At 35.6% G+C, this 20,461-nt stretch overlaps 1 protein-coding gene across 8 annotated transcripts in view; it reads left to right on the top strand.

The window, feature by feature from the left end:
* The window catches only part of C2CD5 (C2 calcium dependent domain containing 5), an 89,415-nt gene extending 69,291 nt beyond the window's left edge, over nt 1-20,124 (top strand). For 2 of the 8 annotated variants that reach the window (XM_058558657.1, XM_058558652.1), the window contains 11 exons: nt 842-905; nt 1,293-1,354; nt 1,577-1,675; nt 2,494-2,583; nt 3,080-3,167; nt 4,123-4,209; nt 13,359-13,409; nt 14,286-14,387; nt 15,699-15,889; nt 16,696-16,842; nt 18,826-20,124. In XM_058558657.1, coding sequence (XP_058414640.1) covers nt 842-905; nt 1,293-1,354; nt 1,577-1,675; nt 2,494-2,583; nt 3,080-3,167; nt 4,123-4,209; nt 13,359-13,409; nt 14,286-14,387; nt 15,699-15,889; nt 16,696-16,842; nt 18,826-18,957 — 1,113 coding nt within the window. In that variant the 3' untranslated portion in view covers nt 18,958-20,124. The remainder of the gene's footprint in view (nt 1-841; nt 906-1,292; nt 1,355-1,576; nt 1,676-2,493; nt 2,584-3,079; nt 3,168-4,122; nt 4,210-13,358; nt 13,410-14,285; nt 14,388-15,698; nt 15,890-16,695; nt 16,843-18,825) is intronic. The other 6 variants (XM_058558654.1, XM_058558658.1, XM_058558656.1 and 3 more) reach the window with 4 other exon arrangements.
* The last annotated feature ends 337 nt before the right edge of the window (nt 20,125-20,461 follow it).

Genomic DNA, 20,461 nt, shown 5'->3' on the forward strand with positions numbered 1-20,461 from the left:
ATGTAGAGCATTATTGATATTTCTGATCCTGGGATCCTGACTCAGTAGAGAACAGAAGTGCTGCAGACATGGGCGGAAGACTGAGGGCAAGGTGCAGATTCAGTAAGAGAAGGGACAGAGAGACAGGGGATTGTGGTTGAGAATGCTTGAGATCTGGGTGTGGAGTGTTGTGGGGAATAGTGGGTTGAGGTATGGCCACAACTGTGGGTTGCTAAAGTAAAGTGGAAGTAAAGGTGGTTCTTGAAGACCCAACGGTGATGTGAGGGGAAGCTTAGAGTGTGTGAGTGAGGACTTAGACCCCTGGTGTACAGATGAATGTCAGTATATGTCCAGTTGGATATTTTCACTATTTATTATTCACAGTGGAATATTGTAATGTAACAAAAATAGGATTTGGACTTATTTTTTTTAGATGCGCCTTTAAATTTATCCCTCCGTAATTCTGTTTTAAAGCAGTTCTGGATTCAGTCAAAAGATTTTTTTCAATTGCACTTAATTAATATAAACAAATAGAGATAATGATTGATTATGGCATCTTTGTTAAGTATTGAAACATACCCTCATAGAGGCTTGAGAAAAGGCTCATTTTTTAAAAAATTCAATGTAGTTTAAAATGTAAAATATTTCACCTAGAAGTATTTATAATTATTACTGTGGAGAAATTTACAGATGTTAGAAAATTTTTTTTTCAAGTTTTTTATTTTAACGTAGGGAAAAAATGGCTCTGCTTTTCCTTGACTCATATGTATTCTGCTAAGTAAATAATAAAAATTATTTTTAAAAATTTGAAATGGTTATGTATTTACTACTTATGTAATAGTTTTAATCTTTTTATTTTCAGATTGATGACACAGATGCTATGGAAGATGTACATTCTCTACTTACTGATGTTCCTCCTCCTTCAGGTGAACAGAAAAAAATTACCTTTGAGATGAGACTAGTTTTGCATATCAGTATTTTAGTTCATCATTATTATAGTACTTACTTTATTTTAAAGACTTTATCAGTGTCACATCCTATGTGCTCTGCTGCTCCAAGAGTGAAAACATAGTTTAAAGATATTTACATGAGAACTTAGGTGAACTGATTTTTAATCCTTTTATGTTTATACATTTTAAAAAACCTGATAATTTAATAAGATGGTCTAAAGTTTCCTGAAAATATAGAGTTTTATAAAAAAAGAATGAATGGATCTTACAGTTAGAACTTCATGTAATAATTGAAAAATGTTATTCTTTAACAAAAATAAATGAAATATTATCATGTATTTTAACTGTAATTTATTTTGACAGGCTTTTATAGTTGTAATACAGAAATCATGCCTGGTATAAATAATTGGACATCTGAAATACAGGTAAACCTGTCATTCTTAATTTTAAGCAAATGAAACATACTTGATTTTAGCAAGTTCCTTCCTAGTATATGTTTCTTTTTGACCTCCTTACTGCAATTAAAATGTTGTCCTTTTTCATACCATATTAGTTATCATTGTTCATTACTTGGCAGTTTTCTCAACTGTTACAGTATTTAGTTAAAAATAATAAAATGACATGCTATTGTGTCTCCCCATATTTAGATGTTCACATCAGTAAGAGTAATCCGATTAAGCAGCCTTAACCTGACTAATCAAGCTCTCAATAAGAACTTTAATGACCTCTGTGAAAATTTGCTCAAGGTAGGAAACTTTCTGAATAACAGTATTTTAGTTAAAACTTTTTTTTTTTTTTTTTTTGTGAGGAAGATCAGCCCTGAGCTAACATCCATGCTAATCCTCCTCTTTTTGCTGAGGAAGACCGGCTCTGAGCTAACATCTATTGCCAATCCTCCTCCTTTTTTACTCCAAAGCCCCAGCAGATAGTTGTATGTCATAGTTGCACATCCTTCTAGTTGCTGTTTGTGGGACGCGGCCTCAGCGTGGCCGGAGAAGCAGTGTGTCGGTGAGCACCCGGGATCTGAACCCGGGCCACCAGTAGGGGAGCGCACGCACTTAACCGCTAAGCCACAGGGCCGGCCTTAAAACTTCTAAGAATCATGAAATTAAAAAAGGAAAAGTGTATATATTGTCTGGACTTCCTTACACAGTTGACTGAATTATTTTTTTTTACATATCAATCTTAACTTTGCCATCAGGTGAAATGCTAAAGTTGTCCTCTCCGTCTTAATATACCATAGTATAAAAGAAATGTATTTTAAGTTATTTTATAGCTTTAAACTTCATAAAAATCTATTGTATATGTATATATTTAAAAAAAACCTTTTTTCTTATTTTTTATGACTGATAAATATGATTAAATCTTATTGTCTGCTTAAATGTTAAATATGTATTCTTAATATAAGATTAGACAAAGCAGAAGTGGACCAGCTTTGTTTTAATCTTTTAAATTTTCCATTTATATTAAAATTTTCCATTTTAATATAATGTGCATTAAAAATTAGTTTTTATAAATTTTTAAATTAAAAGAAGTGATGTTACTAATATTTTCTATTGTGTAGAGCCTGTATTTTAAACTACGGTCTATGATCCCCTGCTGCCTTTGCCATGTAAATTTTACAGTATCTCTGCCTGAAGATGAATTAATTCAGGTAATTAAGATTCAGTCTATTATTTAAGAAGATTTTTAGCTTTTATCTGATCTGTTTTAATGTTATAAATTTGCCATTATTAAATAAGTATAAACTATTTCACTTCAAAATATTTTTAAACATATTAGTATGAGTCAGACCATGTATGTTTCATTTTTCTGAACTCTAGTTATCTGAAGGTGGAATCACATGTGTGCTCCAGCATATATATGTATATATACGCATAGTAGGATGTGTACCTCAGAGCGTTTCTCCAGTCCCCATCTTTTAGAGAAAGTTCTGGAGCTCTGTCTGGAATATCTAGGTTTAGGTATACATGTTGGACTTAGTTGTAGTCTGAATATCTGAGTTTATGTGTTACTCTGGTTGAGAATCTTAACCAGGAGAGGCAAATTAGCCATTAGGTGTAAATTGTTCCATGGTACTGAAAAAGATTTGTAAGAAACTTATTTTGGAAATGATTATTTTGCTAATCATATTGCTCCTGTGATTCTAGGTTACAGTCACAGCAGTTGCAATAACTTTTGACAAAAATCAGGCTTTACAGACCACAAAAATACATGTCGAGAAGTCATTGCAAAGAGGTAAACCTGTGGTGGGTGGGAGCATAGTTCATGTTTGTCTAAGTTATAGTTCAGCGATAACATATAGAGGATCGGTAGATTAAATAAACGACTTGTTTCCTGACGAGATACTGCTACTTTTCTGTTTATCTTTGTCAGGATAGCTGTGTGGATAAGCAGATGACTGGCTTGATAGTTTTCACACATGAATAAGTAGTTGACTAGTTTTTACATAGAGAATGCTTCTGTTTTTTAGACTTAGATTATAGCATGTTAATTATGCAGTAATTTAGAGCTTCCTATCCAACATCTCTGGGGAGGTCCTTAAGGCATTTGAGAACTACTAATGCATCATGTATTTTTCTCAGGAAAGTTCCCATAATATTCAGCAGATTCTCAGAGTTGTCCTTTATCCAGTAAAATTTAAGAAGTGCCATTCTTAATATATTCCAAAGAAACTCAAATTATTAGAAACCATTTATGTGTTCTGAAATAAAGGAGAGGGAAATAGTATATTTGGCTAAATAAAATACTCATCATTGGTCTAAAATTTTTTAAAGTTGGTTGCATTCCGCATGTATAGCATTGAATTTATGTGAAATAGAGAGATGTATTAAATGATTACGTGTTCAGATATTTATCAAAAAAGATAATAACTGGTTTAAGTATCATAGAAACTAGTATGGTACAAAGAGTAGGATAATAATAATTATTGAGTGCTTATTATTTGCAAGGCACTGTGCTAAGCGATTGACACACATTATCCTTTCTAAATCTCACAACAATCCTACCAGGGAAGATAGCACCACTCTAAAAACATCATGCAAGTGAAGGGTTCCCAGGGGAGAAACCAAGGCGAAAATAACTAGAATAAACTGGGTTGGGGGAAATAACGTATGTTATCCCAGATTCTTAATTTTTAAAAAATTAATAATATATCATTACTGAATAACTAGTGTTTTTCTTGCCTCTTAAGCCTCTACAGATAATGAAGAACTTCTGCAGTTTCCACTGGAACTCTGTTCAGATTCACTTCCTTCTCATCCTTTTCCACCCGCTAAAGGTTGGTTAAGCAAGGGAAATGCAAACACACATCCTAATGTCTGGTTCCTTTCACTTGCTTCCTCATTGTAGGCAATGTTCCTTACTCTTGAGATGAAGATTTCTTCTTCTTTCCGTCATTGTAGCTTTCTTCATGTTCATGAAGGGGAAAGAGTAATGTTCCTCTCATTTTAATTTCTGAAGTAATCTCATCATAAATTAATAAGGTGATTTTTCGTATGATATACCCTTCTTCATTCTCAAATGTATTAAGTTTTATTTTCAGAGGTTTGGATTTCCCAAAGTAACTATTCACACGTGGTATATTTGATATTTATATTATATTTGGTAAATTTTTTTCCAGCAACAATCGAACCTTTACAAAAATTTTTGTATTTTCCTAGACAATGTAATACTTATTTTCTTCAAAAGATATGTGGAGAGGTTTTGGGTGGGGGTAGTACAACTGAGAAAGGGATGAGCTCTCTGTCTTTTGGGTGCCTGGTTTGTAATTGAGGAACATTGTTATGTACTTACAGGATTTTTTTCAAATGCAAAATAATTGTCCTTTAACTCAATAGCAGTAAATCTGCTTAGATCTGTACAATCTTTGGAGAAAAATGGGAGGTAGTTTTTTCCATTTCTTTTCTGATTTCAGTGCAGTTTTTATTATAAAAATCTCCAGAATTGCTGTACCTTATTTCATAGCATTACATACATAATAAATGTAGTTTGTATTTTTTCCTAAATTTTTTATTCTGAGAAATGATGCATTTGTTATTTAAAATCAAATTAGCTTTTCTAATTTTTATGTTTTATAATATAAGTGAAATTATTTTATGATTTCAACTTGTCAATTTTTATCTTTATAATTTATAACCAAATTAGTTATAATACAGAATAGTTTTATATTTACATTGCGTATATGTCAATAGAGTCTTTACTAAATCAGTACAAGGCTTATCTATGTAGATAAAGATCCTGTCTCATATTTTCAAGATGAAAAGATAAGCTACTTTCAGATTTTGAGCTTTCTAACTTGGTAACTGTGGTCCCCTTTCCTTTTTGTCTAAGTTAAAATTCTAATTTAGCATACCTCAATTCCTTGAAAGAATAGAGAGGAAAAATCAAATCCAAAGATAATCTGAGATCAGATTTATGAATTAAATATAGCTTCCAGAACAAAAAGCAGAACTGTCAAGATCTTCCTTGAACTGACTAGACAGAATTAAAAAAAAAAAAAAACACCTACTTTATACAGAAACTTATATTTAACACAGGGTTAGTTCCAAACCACTTTTAGGTATCATTTCATGTATCCTTACCCTGCAAGCAGGGAGGGGAGAGGCATGGGGGAAAAAACCAAAACCAAAAACCCAATTGACAGCAAAAAATATTTGATGAGTTGCTAATCTATAGGGGTATATATTTGTGGATTTGGAGTCCCTATTAGCTCAATTTTACCATGTTGTTAATAGCTACTGAATTCTGCAGAAGATTAGATTTAAACTCTAAGTTGGCCATATCTATATTGACAACTTAAAGTTTCTACAGTACCTTTCAAAATGTCTTCAAAGGTGATTATAACTAGTGCTTATTGTGATCATTAGTATATTTTATACAAATGATACTCTGTGAACTGAGGGACAAGGAAAGAAGAATTTGAGTAGAATAAGTCATATCTGAACAATACCTAAAATATTTGCAGTTCATTGAGGGAGCATGGGGAGGGGCCGTAAGGGAGTAATAAAGCAACAGACCTGGGTTCTCCTCTCAGTTCTGCTGCTGATAAAGTCTGAGAACTTGGACCAATTAACTTCTGATTAAGCCAGTTAAGCCTCAGTTCCTCATCTGTAAAATGTGCAAAGATTAAGATTCTCTCTAGTCTTTAAAATTCTCTGATTCCTTGGGTTCCTATAGTTCATGGTTCTTTAAAAACGTAAAAGCTAAATTATGCCTGAGGTCATACTGAGCTTCTGTTAATCAAGTTAAATTAAAAATTTCCCAGTATCTTCAAATCAGTTAAACTAATAATTTTTAAACTATGTTCTTCCAAGCCGTAGAGTTGCTTCAGAGGTGCCTCATGGCCTTCCAGGAGGCAGAGTAGGAAGGGAGCTGAGGAGGGTGGGGGAGTGAGAGGATAGGTCTTTGGGCGCCTACCTCTGAACTAGAGCAGCTTCAATTCAGTGTGCTTTTATGTATTGGTTTTCTATACAGTGTGTGATTTTGTTGGAAGGAAGGATTTCAAAAAGTTTGAAAACCACTGAATCAGATCATGCCACCTTTATCATCATCATCACCACCATCATCATCTTCATAATGATCAGTATCATCACATCTAATACTAATATATATAAAACTTTTTGTACTAAGTGTTTAACTGCAAAACCTACGTGCTTTTCCTTGAATATTACATTTTAAAATCATCAGTAAACACTCCACAGTTTATCTGTACCTTTTCGTAAATAGTTTTGTAAATTGTGGTTTGTGTCGCATGCTTATTTATTGTCTTTGCTTCCTCAAGTCTTTTCAGGAGGTCGTGGGCTATACTAAATATATTTGAAAAAGTGATCTCAAAGTATTTTAGAAGATTTGAGGATAGGATGAGTTTTGAAAATGTCTGAAGAACGTAGTAATAGAACATTTTAACATCAGTGTAGTAAATGAGCATCGTAACATGAAAGCTTTAAATAGAGAGCAGAAATATTTGGAAAAAGTTAAGCTTAGCAATTTAGAGGCGACAGGCAAGAGAGAGAAAGGTAAGAGTGTTAGGAATAAATGCTCAAAGAACTTCTCTACTTATAGGCAACCACAAGAGGCTTAAAAGTCAACTACTGATTCTAAGTAAATAAATACATAGTTTTTATAGTTTTGTTAGGTCAGTTAGCTAAGCTGATAGAGCTTTTTCTTTTTTTAATTCTGAAAACTTTGAATTCTAATTTATTTTTTATGTTCTTATGACAAATAGGATGATTTATTAAAATTTTTAGTTTCCTTTTATGTTGACAGTAGTTTCAAGAGCTATGCACAGTACGTTTAATAATACTTCCATCTTTTCACTTGTAGATAAACCTTTCCTTATCTTTTTATGTCATTGAGAATGAGTGAATACTATGTGAAGAAAAGATGCTTCAATTACATGTATCCTAATTCACTGTGTAGAGTAAGCCTGGGCCTGAATTGTCCATCCGTGTTCAATTTTTTCCTTCCATCCTTAGTTATGTTTGGTTTTGTCTCTCAAAGTAACAAAATAAGTTTGATGTTTGTCTCAAATTTATGGTTGATTTGGTGTTACCTTGCTAGTTATCTTGATTTTTCTGATTTGAAGGACTAAAAGGTGCTGAGCCTGAGTGGTTTCTTAAAGGACAGTATCATATGAAGGTCATCAAAATTCTTTGATGCATACATACTACGAGGAACATAGATGATGTGGCATCAACATAAATTATTTTCATATGAGAGAAAAAGATGGCTATAGTAGATTTTATATACCCCTTTCATAATGTTTTTTCCTCATCATTAATATCTATACTTGAGTTTTCTGAATATCTACCACTTTACTCTGAAATGGTTTTCAAGAGACATTAAAAACAATATATAGAGAAAAAAGAGATATAGCAAATATAGTAAAAATGGGGAATCTGAGTGAATATAATCTGGATGAAAAGTAAAAAAGAATCAGTATGATTTTTCCTCATAGACTGTAGTTAATTTCAAAAAAAAAAAAAATTTATGCATGCAATTTTTATAAAAGGTTAGCATATTACTTTAGATACATGTCTAAAGACCTAAATCTCAAGATATTAGATACCATATTGTGGGGCTTAAGAATTTATATTAGACAAAGTTGTGTGAATCATATACCCCTATAAATATATCTCAAATACTTTATAAATCTAATCTATAATAAGATAATAGTTTTCATTAAAATTATGAGAGTTTAAGGCTTTAAAAAGGCTTCATTAAGGAAATTTTGGTTTTTATATACTGTTGAATGAAACTGTATAGAAGAAAAGTTTTTTGTACCCAGCTTGTTCCTGCTTTCATTTTGCTTTATGCTGGAGTGATGTCCTCATACTCAATGGCATAAGCTGTAGGCTGGCAGGAGTATTCTTTTCGTTGAGCAGCTGCTGCTGACTGATGTGACAAGCGTAGGTCAAATTCTGGATTTCAGTATAAAGGAAAACAAGTTGGCTTATACCCTCAATATATTGTAGTCCGTAATTAGCTAACACATTTGAAGTTTTTTATCTTTATTTTTATTGTAGGCTCTAAGAGTTACTTTTTGTTAAACCAAATTTGATTTTAAAAGATAGTTTAACTTTTTAAATTATAATGACTTGCCTTACATTATTTTAAACTAGCAATTAGGAATATAAATCTATAAAAACTACAAGTTAGCTTTCATTTTTTCCTGCCAACTTGTGATTCTGAATTCTTACAAGTATATATAATTCTTTATACTAACTAAAAATATCTTTACATATTAACAATTCATTGCACGTCTGTTTTCTCTGTCTCTCTCTTGTTTTATTGTGTTTAGTCCTATGACCAAATGGTAGCAACAATAAGAAACACTAAAGTTCTCCACGTTAATGATGGCCTCCACAAACAATGGGAGGTCTTGAAAGGAGAGAGATGCTGAGGGGAAGGAGAATAAGAGGAAAATAGAAACTGAAGAGTGGGAAATGTGTGAAAAACTCATCCAAGAAATGGGAAGGAAGGAAGCAGGATGATGGAGAAGTAGGGATAAGGAATCTTAGCTTCTTCAAGGCAGCTTGAGGACAGTGAAATCCAGAGTCAGAGGAAGAGGGAGTAAAAAGCAAAGAAAATTGAATTGGGTTACTGATAGAAGACAGGGATTATTTGGAAGAGAAGATATAAAGAATGGGAGTGAGAGGAGGAGTGGATGCCTGGAAACAGAGACAGGAAAACTGATGGGGATTGAAGAAGACAGACAAGTGTTTAGGATGTTGTACACCTTTAGTTGGAAGCTTTGATGACCCAAACAGAGAGGCTGTCTGTGTCATCTAATGTATGTATTACCTGTGTATTGTAGTTGAAGTTTTTTTCCCTAGTAGACTATCCAAATTGAAGCTATTTATATCTTTCTCTATGCCTTAGTAATTTTTAACTATAATATGGCAATACATTATCAATCCACCAATATTTGAATACCATTATGGACAAAGTTTATTCTGAATGTTTATGTACGTCATTTGTCTAACTCAGTCATTAAGCCAGATTTTATAGTTATAGGACATAGCTAATCAATGCATTATAGATGGATGGAAATGCGTAAAGGGACATAGAAAGAAATTTTAATCATAATAACTTAGAACTGAGAATGTTTAAATAGGAAAATAAAGCATAAATTTTAAAGACTCCAGATTGTATATATATATATATTTTTTTGGTGAGGAAGATCAGCCCTGAGCTAACATCCATGCCAATCCTCCTCTTTTTTCGCTGAGGAATACTGGCCCTAGGCTAACATTCATGCCCGTCTTCCTCCACTTTACATGGGACGCTGCCACAGCATGGCCTGACAAGTAGTGCATCGGTGCGCGCCTGGGATCCGAACCCAGGCTACCAGCAGCGGAGCGCACGCACTTAACCGCTAAGCCACGGGGCTGGCCCCCAGATTGTATATATTTTAATCTACCAGAGAATCTTTTCAGAATTCGCAGGAATTTTTTAAGTTTTAGTAATTTTCTTAAGATGACCAGATAAGATGTTCTTTAAAAAAATTTTTTTTTTGTTTTTTTGTGGAGGAAGATTCTCCCTGAGCTAATATCCACTGCCCATCTTCCTCTTTTTGTACGTGAGCCGCTGCCACTACATGGCTCCTGACAGATGAGTGGTGTATGTCCACGCCCGGGAACCGAACCTGGGTTGCCGAAGCAGAGTGTGCGGAGCTTAACCCCTAGGCCACTGGGGCTGGCCCTCAAATATTTTTTAATTACAGTCATGCCGTCACTTAACAATGAGGATATGTTCTGAGAAATTCATCATTAGGTGATTTCGTTGTGTGAACATCATAGAGTGTACTTACACAACCCTAGGTGGTATAGCCTACTACACACCTAGACTATATGGTACTAATCTTATGGGATCACTGCTGTATATGTGATCCGTCATTGACTGAAATGTCGTTATGTGTCGCGTGACTGTATTCAGAACAAAGATGATCTGTAAATTCTAATGATACGAAGTGAATAAGTTGTCAGAAGAGTTAGTGATCAGTGTAGAACTTTATCATAGCTGATACCTTTATTGTTGGTTATGACAAATGGTTTAGGAGAGTGGAGAGGTCTCAAACTTCAGAAGCATTGGACCATGGATAATGGAGGGAGGGGGATTCCTTGCCACATTTTTTTTCTTTTTGTCATGAATATGCTCATTTCCACTAAACTGCTTTTAAAGTGAGTCCCCTTCCCCACGTGCTAGAATTGTTAAATATTGCTAGAGTGTGGTAAGAGAATAATGAAACCATATGTTCTGTCTGCCTCACTAACCTTCTGGGGTCCATGACAGGGTTATCACTTGCTGGTGACTTTTTTAAAAAGCAGAGTAGTCTTTTTCTTGTGTTCGTTGGGAAAGGAAATCGTAAGAGAAGTGGCTGCTGTGTAGCTTGGTTGCGACTCTCTTTGCAGCTAGAATGGGGGCCTAGCATAAGAAGTGTTTGTCGGAACTCGTCCGTGTAGATATACAAATGGCCCACACTGAGCATTAGCTCCTCAACAAAGCCCGAAAGACGTTTAGTAAGATTTCCGCCCTGAATATGAAATATGTTGTCTTTTTTCAGTATTGGCTTAGAGATTGCGTATGCGTTTGTTTATTTCTTTTTAACCAGCATTGCTAATCTCTCACTGAGCCAGGTGGCTTATATCTGCGGTACCTCCCCTTTTGAAAAGCCTGTTACCTGGGAAGCCAGACGGTGATCAGAAGGAGCAGAGTCCCTGAGAGCCTGAGATCATTAGATAGTTGAGGTATTCACACCAGTCCGAGGTGCCGATGCCCATCTGCTTCAGGACCAGCTCATCTTGGGCCTTTTCTCTGAGAGAAAAATTTAGATCATAGCAGTCATGTTAGAAAATGAACCTGCTCTCCCTAAGTGAGATCAAAAATCTTGTCCCTCAAACTTTCCCTTAAACATGCCTCCAATTTAAAAACTTTGTTTTTTTCAGATTTTAATTCAAATACATTCATATTTGAGGGCAGGGAATAAACATTTTCCCTCACTCTTTTCCTTCTCTTCTTCTCCACCCTTTGTAAATTTTGGGGGGAAAAGTGATAAATGTACATGGTGAAAAATTCAGATCCTACAAAAAAATCATCGAGTCCAAAGTAAAGCTCCCTTCTCTCTTCATTCCCTTCCCAAGAAGCAGTTACCCTTAACAGCTTATGGTCTGTCTTTGCAAAGATACTCTATCCTTTTTTTAAAAACAAATATTTTACAGATCATTATGTACCTTTGTTTTCTTCACTTGATGTGTTTAGAGATGGGAACAGATACTTTCTACATGTTTAAGTCTTTTTCTGGGCATTTGCCATTAAATTATATACAGTTGCTACTGGGGAATTCCATATTACCCAGATAATATTGAGGTATAGAAGATAATTTTCTTTTAGTAATTTTCACTTTTTTTTTTTTTTAGCTTTTCCCCCCATCCCAGCATTTTTAAAACTTTCACAGAATTCCTGATGCTGACTATATTTTCTGTAAGTCTATACCCACCAAGTCTGATACAGCACAGGAGAGCCCTGGGACCCTCCTGGGATGTGTAAGCCTGGGGTAGGCCGTTTGCTCTCCCAGCTTCTGCACTGAGTCTGTTTTGGTGCTGAGCTGTCCCTAGAGGTCTGGTAAACCTCTGAATGTCAGTTCTGTTCTGGTCTTGTAGGTTCCATCTCTTGCCTCTCAGGATCCTGAATCAGAAGGACTCTCCCTATGTAGATCTGCAGTCTGAGGGCATGATGGTCAGAGCATGTCCACAGCATGGTACCCTCGCCGTCGTTGTGTGGACCCTGCCTAGTGATCCCTTTCATTCAACAGCTCTATATTGTAAGAGGAATATCAACCACTGTATACTCTCCAGTACTAGCTTAGTGGTCACTTGCCGTATAAAAATGGAGATGGGGTGTGAGACAGACTTCCATTGCACCCAGTTAGCAGAAACGTTCTGTACAAATCTTATTTTTGACAAGTATAACTTTTATTAATTTAAGGATATTACCAGAAGATCAACACATTAGGCAGAGAAAAAATATGTATTTACTTAGTTTATAAATGTTTTAAAAACTGACTGACCTAGATTATTCTCAAGGTTTTTTATGAGTTATTTCTAACGTGGCAACCCTGTTCTTTCAGTTATAAAATTCTTTGAAACAAAAATTCAAATATGCTAGTGTGGGTGGAGCCTGAACATTAGAAATAGATTCTGAAGTTGTTTTATAGTGGTACTGTTTAAATTTGTAGAATACCTTAAATATATATAATAAAAATATAAAATATCAGGGAAAATTCTGGATGCTACTTTTATGAGGTTACTGGAAAGGGAGTGATTCTAGTTTGGGATTCTTGGTTATTTCTGTGGAGAGGTCACTTTTTAGTTCCTCAAAGTCGTAATACCACCAGAGGGAGCTATTGCTAGTTAAGTCCTTGAATGAAGGGGTTGGTGGTGAGGGGAGGGTACAGCTAGTAAGCAGCTTGTGTTTATCTGTGAGACATAGGTCATTGCCTTGTCTGCAATTTTTAATCTTACTGGCTCTTGCCCCCACAAATATTTCCCTTCCGTGTTTCATTTCAGATTTTCTCCCCAATACATTGACCCTCTTCTTTGCTCAATGTTCTCACATCTTGCTTTCATCCTACTAACATTTGTCACTGTGTTTACATTTTCATATGTCTATAAAGTTTCTGAAACTCTTTTTGTGTTATAGTAACAAGTAGTCTTCCTTGGCATGGTATTCGTTAACTGAGCTAGTTTTCATATTTCAATAGAAACTGCCTTTTAAACCTAAATACTTCTGTTTGGTTTGCTTTTATAATGAAGCCATAAAGATTTCCTTCTGTTCATCTGGCTTATAGAGCGTATTAACAAACAGCAAAGAAGAGATATTGGCTTATACTTAGCATCCAAGCTAATGTTGTTCATATTGTCTTATTAGAACACCTGGAGAGTGCAAGTTCTAACTCAGGTATACCAGCTGCACAGAGAGGTGAGTTTGTCTAATTAAGCAAATAGTCACCAAAGGTGTGAAATTTTAAACATACAGACATCGGAGAAATGCACTGGACAATGGAATAGACACCAAAATGTGGCTTTATTGTAGTTAGAATGTGTCTTAAAAATATTTATTAAACTAATATTTCAATTTTTTAGCATTTTAATAGTTTCCCAGTTTCTAAAAATAAAATTTTAGCTCTTTAATTTTTTTAGCTTAATAGCAATAAAATTTATTCTTTTTAAAAAGAGAACTTGTGAACCTCCCCACCCCCACCCCATATTATCAGAAGCTTTGGTGCCAATCAGGCGTGGAAACAGAATATTGAAAAAAATGACCCTTTGGCTTTCTTGATACTAATGGTAGAAAGAAGGTATTTTAATAAAAGATAAGTCAACTGGTGATTTTTTTTTCATGTGTTTTTCCACATTTGATTCTCATTATTTTTACTTTTGATTTTAGGGTAAAAATAGGGAAGGGAATTATTCACAAAGATTGGATTGTAAGTTAAAGTCCTGAACTGTAAGCAGCTAAAACGTTGTGAAGTAAAAAGAATGGGAAATAAAGTTAAAACACAGCGTATGGTCCTTTCACTGACGTTTCTGTTAGAGCCCGCTTCTCTTCCCCATGAGAGCGAACACCACTGTGACACCACCAGAAACGCTCAGCCAGCTGACTGAGAACTTGGTTTTGGACACATCAGTGTCTAAAGCTTGACTCTTTACCGTCTCTCTTATCTGACTTGAAAAGGACCGTTCTTTTGCTAAGTTACAGTTACATTACGTCATCGGAGGGAGTATTATGACGAGTAAGAGACGCCATCCATATTCTTTCTTTGTTTTTTCTCTTGTGTTCTGTCTGTGTTTTCAGCAGCGTCAGTTGATTACAGTTCCTTTGCAGACAGATGCAGCGGCTGGATAGAGCTCATTAAACTGAAAGCTCAGACCATAAGGCGCGGCTCGATGAAGACAAGTAGGCGGATGTTTCTACCATGTTATGACCTGAGAAGCACATCCCTGATTGCCCGGTGGTGAAGGCTAGAACTCACTCCCAGCAATAACATTGCCAATCAGTCGTGTGCTGGAGTGTGAAAGCTGCAGACTCTAATGGTCACTTAGTAGAAGTTACTGAAGGGCCTTCAGATTTGTTAATTTTAACTGTAGAATTGTGTTTTTAAAATTTTACTTTTTGCAAAGGTATTCTTAAAAGTATATAAATAGATATTATGTCCTTCTAAGGGAAGGAAATTATGAGCCATCTTATTGAAGAGACACTCTTCCAGGACCCAAGGTACTGTGCAGTATATGGCATGTCAGTCTACTGAGAGTGATATCCAGAGGGCTAAAAGAATGAAGGATTTCCGGAGAGGAAGTAGATAACTCTTATCTCATGGCTAGAATCAGAATCATTGCTTATGTGTTTTTTATACTCCATGTGTTTTGGTAGACTTGGAGGTAAATGTGTTTGAGTGAAAGAGTTTACAGTACATTAAAAGGGAAGGAACTGTGTTTTAGAGGAAAGATCATAGGATATGGAACCGGCCAGATCTGGTTCTGAATCCTAGAAGTGCCATTTTTAATAGCTGTGTGACCTTGGGCAAATTATTTAACTTCTCTGAGCTTCAGTTTCCTCATGTGTAAAATGGGGATAATAATACCTATGTTGCTGGGTTGTCGTAAGGATTAGATATATATACATCTGGCTTATAGTAGTTATTTGATAAGCAGTAGCTATTATTACTTACGTTATTTTATAAACAACTTTTAGACAGCCGGAGTCATTTGTTAAGTTTTTAAAATTATGAGTTTGATCAAAAAGGTTTAGAAAAGAAACCTATTACAACTAGTTAACATAAGGTTTATCTACAAGTTGACAATGATGAAGTCGTCTGAAAAAGATGGAAAAAACTGCACTGGGACATATAACAACTTTCACACTCTCTTTGTAGTAATTTGTTCCTACAGCAGATAATTTGTAATGCTTGACTGCTTTTTCTTTTTCTTCACTCTATAACGGTCATTGTGTGTGTAGCTACACTGCATCTACATTTTCTTTTGCAGGAATGCCATTTTTCTTCCGAAAGAATTCCATTCCATCATCTCCTCTTATGTTTTTCTTTCTCTGTTTTTAATTGCATGCAGTGCATGAGAATTGCTTTTCTTTCGTGACATGGCTTAGCCTCACAGAGAGCTGAATGTTGTCACCACTTATTTGGAAACCTTAGGGAATAATTGAGTTAGCAGCATCTGATCTTGACGCTTTCTCTTCTTCCTCTCATTTTAGCTGTGACAGTTGAAAAAGCAAGTCCAATGGGTGAAGGAAATTTCCGGAATCGTTCTGCCCCACCTTGTGCAAATTCTACAGTTGGGGTTGTTAAGATGACGCCTCTTTCTTTCATTCCTGGAGCAAAAATAACTAAATATCTTGGGATAATTAACATGTTTTTTATTCGGGAAACCACTTCTCTTCGTGAGGTAATTGTATACGTGTTATTTCATTGTTTGTTCATTGTGAATTTTCTCTGATTGAAGATGTTAGTAACAAAATCAAACAAGTTTCAAAGTGTTATTTTTTGCCAGAAGTAACACACACACACAATTTTTTTCATTAACGTGTCTGGATTTATTCTAGATTATACTTACCAAATTTCATATAGCAACTAGGTTTAAAATAGCTTCGTTTTCTCAGTAGTTATTTGCCTGAGATATATTTAAGCAGCAATTTTTAAAGGTTTACATTTAGAAATAGTAGGGGACTGTATTATAGATAGATGTCTATGAGGATAGTTTATATAATTTAGCTCTATTGTTTTCTCCCTCTGAAAAACAATAAGGCAAGTGTGACTGGAACATGGTTCAGAAGGGAAGATGCGGATAGCAGGGAAGTTTCGTTGTTTATATTTACCATTAATTTATTTGAATGATGATGGGAACGATTTGTTAGAGGGAGATGTTGAAGGTCGAGGAGCAATGTGAATCCTTGCCCTGCCATTTATTTACTAGCTGTGTGACTGTAGCTAGTCATGGGCATGTTACAGGTTCTCTGAGCTTCAATTTCATCATCTGTAAAGTAAGGCACAGTAATCTATGTCATAGACTTGTGTTCAGTAAAGGTTGGTTGGTTTGTTCATTTATGCAACAAATCCCCATTATGAAGGAAATTAAAATTATCATCCGTTATATTAAGATTATTTAAGATGTTTAGTACATATTCTTTGACATGTTATATACATTCATGTACCAATGCGTATAGTTTGATTTTCTTGTGTGTTGTTATTTAGGAAGGAGGGGTCAGTGGGTTTCTCCATGCTTTCATTGCTGAAGTGTTTGCAATGGTGAGAGCCCATGTCGCTGCATTAGGAGGGAATGCTGTTGTCTCCTACATAATGAAGCAGTGTGTCTTCATGGAGAATCCAAATAAAAACCAGGTGAGATGTAGTTAAAAATCTCTGACGGGGGAACGTTTGAATTTCTCCCATGGTCTTCCCACCTCCACCCTCCCTCCCAAAAGAGAATTGCTCTTCAGAGGTCTTTGATTCTAGATTCTTAAAACATGTTTTAATGACTGTATTATTAACTATGGTCATACATAGGTCAGATGCTGTTTTTACATCCCAGGTGACTAGTTATTATTCTTAAGTACCCCTGGAAGTTTTCCTTCTAAGTTACTGTCTCCACCATCTTCATGGTAAGTCTTTGGAATACAGTCATATGCCACATAACGACATTTTGGTCAGTGACGGACCACATATACGACAGGGGTCCCGTAAGATTAGTACCATATATCCTACATGAGTAGTAGGCTAAACCATCTAGTTTGTGTAAGTGCTGTGGTGGGGGAAGAAATTTTCCTCTACCCTTCTAGTTTCTTCTGGCCGGTCTAAGCATTAAATTGACATGTGACAGATTAACAGGAGAAAAACAAACAAAAGTTTAATAACACGGATACATGGGAGAAACCCAGGAAAACTGAGTAACTCGCCAAAAATGGCCGAAGCCCTCACTTTAAATATCCTCAGCTAAAGACAAAAGATGTTGGGGTGGGGAGAGTCAGGGAATTCAAAGGGAAGGAAGGCAATTCACAGGTAGGTGAAAAGGAGCAAACTTTTGGAAAACAAGTGTTTGGCCACACAGAAACAGAAGACCACATAGGGGAGCCCAACAAATAGGCTTTTCGAGGTTCCTTCCTGTCTACCACCTAGTTCATGTTATGCTGACATGATCGCTCACTTCCTGAGACAGGTTTTTTAATCTGAATTCTTTTAGGTGGTTAAGGGGAAGGTAACAAGAAAAACTTGGTGAGTCTTTTGTTTCTTAAAAATCATCAGCCTAAAATAATCCTCATGTTAGAGACACACTTTGGGGTGGCAAATTTTGTTCCTCTTCAGTACACTCTGTGATGTTCACACAGCGATGAAATCACCTAACGACACATTTCTCACAACATATCCCTGTCATTAGGCAATGCTTGACTGTACAGTGATGGCTAACTGAGGAGAGTTAGACGCCGTCTAGTTTGGACTATGATGCTGTCCAGTTCTAACTGCCATGATGGGACTACACTGTTTGTTTATGACTAATAATTAATATAATTCTGTTAATAGGGGCAAAGAAGTGTTGCTTAGGTTAAATTTTAGGGTAAATTTCTTTCATCAGTTTTGTTAACATAATAACTCACTTAAAATTGTTAACGATTCCACGGGCCAGCCCCGTGGCTTGGCGGTTGGGTGCACGTGCTCCACTGCTGGCGGCCCGGGTTCGGATCCCGGGCGCACACCGACGCACCACTTCTCCGGCCATGCTGAGGCCGCGTCCCACGTACCGCAACTAGAAGGATGTGCAGCTCTGACATACAACTATCTACTGGGGCTTTGGGGGAAAAAAATAAATAAATAAAAAATTATTTAAAAAAAAAGTTGTTAAAGATTCCTTTAAAAAATTAAATAACTGTGAGCGAGCCCTGATGAACTAGTGGTTCAAGTTCGTTGCTCACCGCTTCAGCAGGCTGGGTTCACTTCCCTCCCGTACCACCCATCTTGTCAGTTGCCATGCTGCGGGGGCGGCTCACATAGAAAAATGCAGATGACTTACAACTAGGATATACAGCCGTGCACTGGGGCTTTGGGGAGGAGGAAAAAAAAGAGGAAGATTGGCAATAGATGTTAGCTAAGGGCGAATCTTTCCCTGTAAAAAAAAAAAAATTAAATAACTATTAATGGGTTTTTTTCAGTTTTCTTTGCTGTGAATTGCCTTCTTATCTTTTGGTCATTTTTTCTATTGGGTTGTCTATCTTTTCTCTAATGACTTATAAGCCTGTGCTTTTTCAGCTATATAGCACTGCCCCTAATATAACAGAAGAATATGAGCATATTGTTGAGTTTGTGACCGAACATGTCCTGTTGTTCTCATAGGCGCAATGTCTTATAAACGTAAGTGGTGATGCAGTGGTTTTTGTTCGTGAATCTGAGTTAGAAGTGGTGTCAACTCAGCAGCCCACTGCCAACTGCCAGCCATCCTGTACTGGAGGAGAAGTTACAACCTGAAGAAAGTGAGAAGGAAAGAGCTCAACTAAATGAAAGTCATCTGTCTCCATTGTTTTGTCATTAATTATCTTACTACACTTTAAAAAATGAACTTAATTGGAGATAATTAAGAAAGAATTGTGGATAGATTTGATTTTTCTGGAATCTCTTAGAGGCATAGAATTTTCAAATCTGGACAATTGTTTGCTAAGCCTAGACGGACAGACCCCGTGGAATCTCGACCCTTCAGTAAGTTCAGATAAATTTCTCAGAGAACCGTAGCAAAGATGGAAGCTTTTTGTAATTTATGTTGATTTTAATAAAATCATAATTTAAAAAATGAAATGGTAAGATTATCAGGAAATGAGGATAGCTACCCTAGTGTAATTTAGAAAAACTAAGCAACAAATTCACAAATTGTTAATGAATAAATTATCTGATTTGGGAAATGTGTGGGGAAGATGAAGAAAAGTTTTCAGAAAACTCTGTGGGTTTCTTAATGTGTTTTATTTTGGTGAGGTTGGTAACAACTGAAAGGGAAAAGTGCTTCAGCAAAACGAGTGAAAATTCTGCAACTTATATCCATAATATGTCCTAACTACTATAAAAGGAGAAGTAATTTATCAGAGCCAGTGTCCTTCCATTCAAAGTTTTAATAAGGTCTCTAAGGAGGGAGGAAAAAAATTACTATAACTCTGTTACTGGCCACATTTCAGTTAGTGTTTAATTTGTCTAGAAGAGGCTTGACTTCAACTGGGAAGAAACGGTCAGTGAATTTTGTTGAAATCTCATTGATCTAGTAGGAACATAAAATTATTTTCTAATAAAATCATACTGTACTATCAAATAAACAGAATTCTAGTAATGTAGGGATTTTTGATGGTGAATTAGACTGTATTTGGCATAGAATTTAAAAATGTAACTTGAGTGTAAATATGTTACAAAATGTTGAATGTATACATAGAAATACTTTTTTGGTCAATGCCCAATACCTATTATAAATGAACTTAAAAAGTACATTCCTCCTTTGCACAGTAAAATTTCTTTATAAAACTCATGGTTTTGTTCTTCCACGATAACAAACTGCTCTAAAGATTAGGAGTCATTTCCTTGTTATCACAGGTGTCAATATTTTTCTGTATTTTGTTTATAATTTTATTTTTTAAATAAAAAGTTTATAAAGATGAACTGGAATATTCGTAAATCACTTTTTTGCCTCCTTGATGTAGTACCGCCAGAAGTCTGAAATCACTTTCCATCTGCTCATCTCCATTCATTTCTTCATCAACAAACTTCTGTTGTGCGTGTAGTGTTTGCAAGGCCCTCTTCTTAATTTGGGGGAAAAAAATAATATATGCATAATTGTGGCACTTTGGTACGTAGGTATTCATTCAACAACCATTTATTGAATGCCTGGGATCTAGCAGGCATTCAAATTCTTCCATCCCCCCAAGAGAGTTCCCCTGTGTCCCTTTGCAGTCAGCCCACTTCCCCTTCCAAGTAAATAGGGTCTTATGCATCCACA

This window comes from Diceros bicornis, chromosome 17, assembly GCF_020826845.1.
Source record: "Diceros bicornis minor isolate mBicDic1 chromosome 17, mDicBic1.mat.cur, whole genome shotgun sequence".
NCBI lineage: Eukaryota > Metazoa > Chordata > Mammalia > Perissodactyla > Rhinocerotidae > Diceros > Diceros bicornis.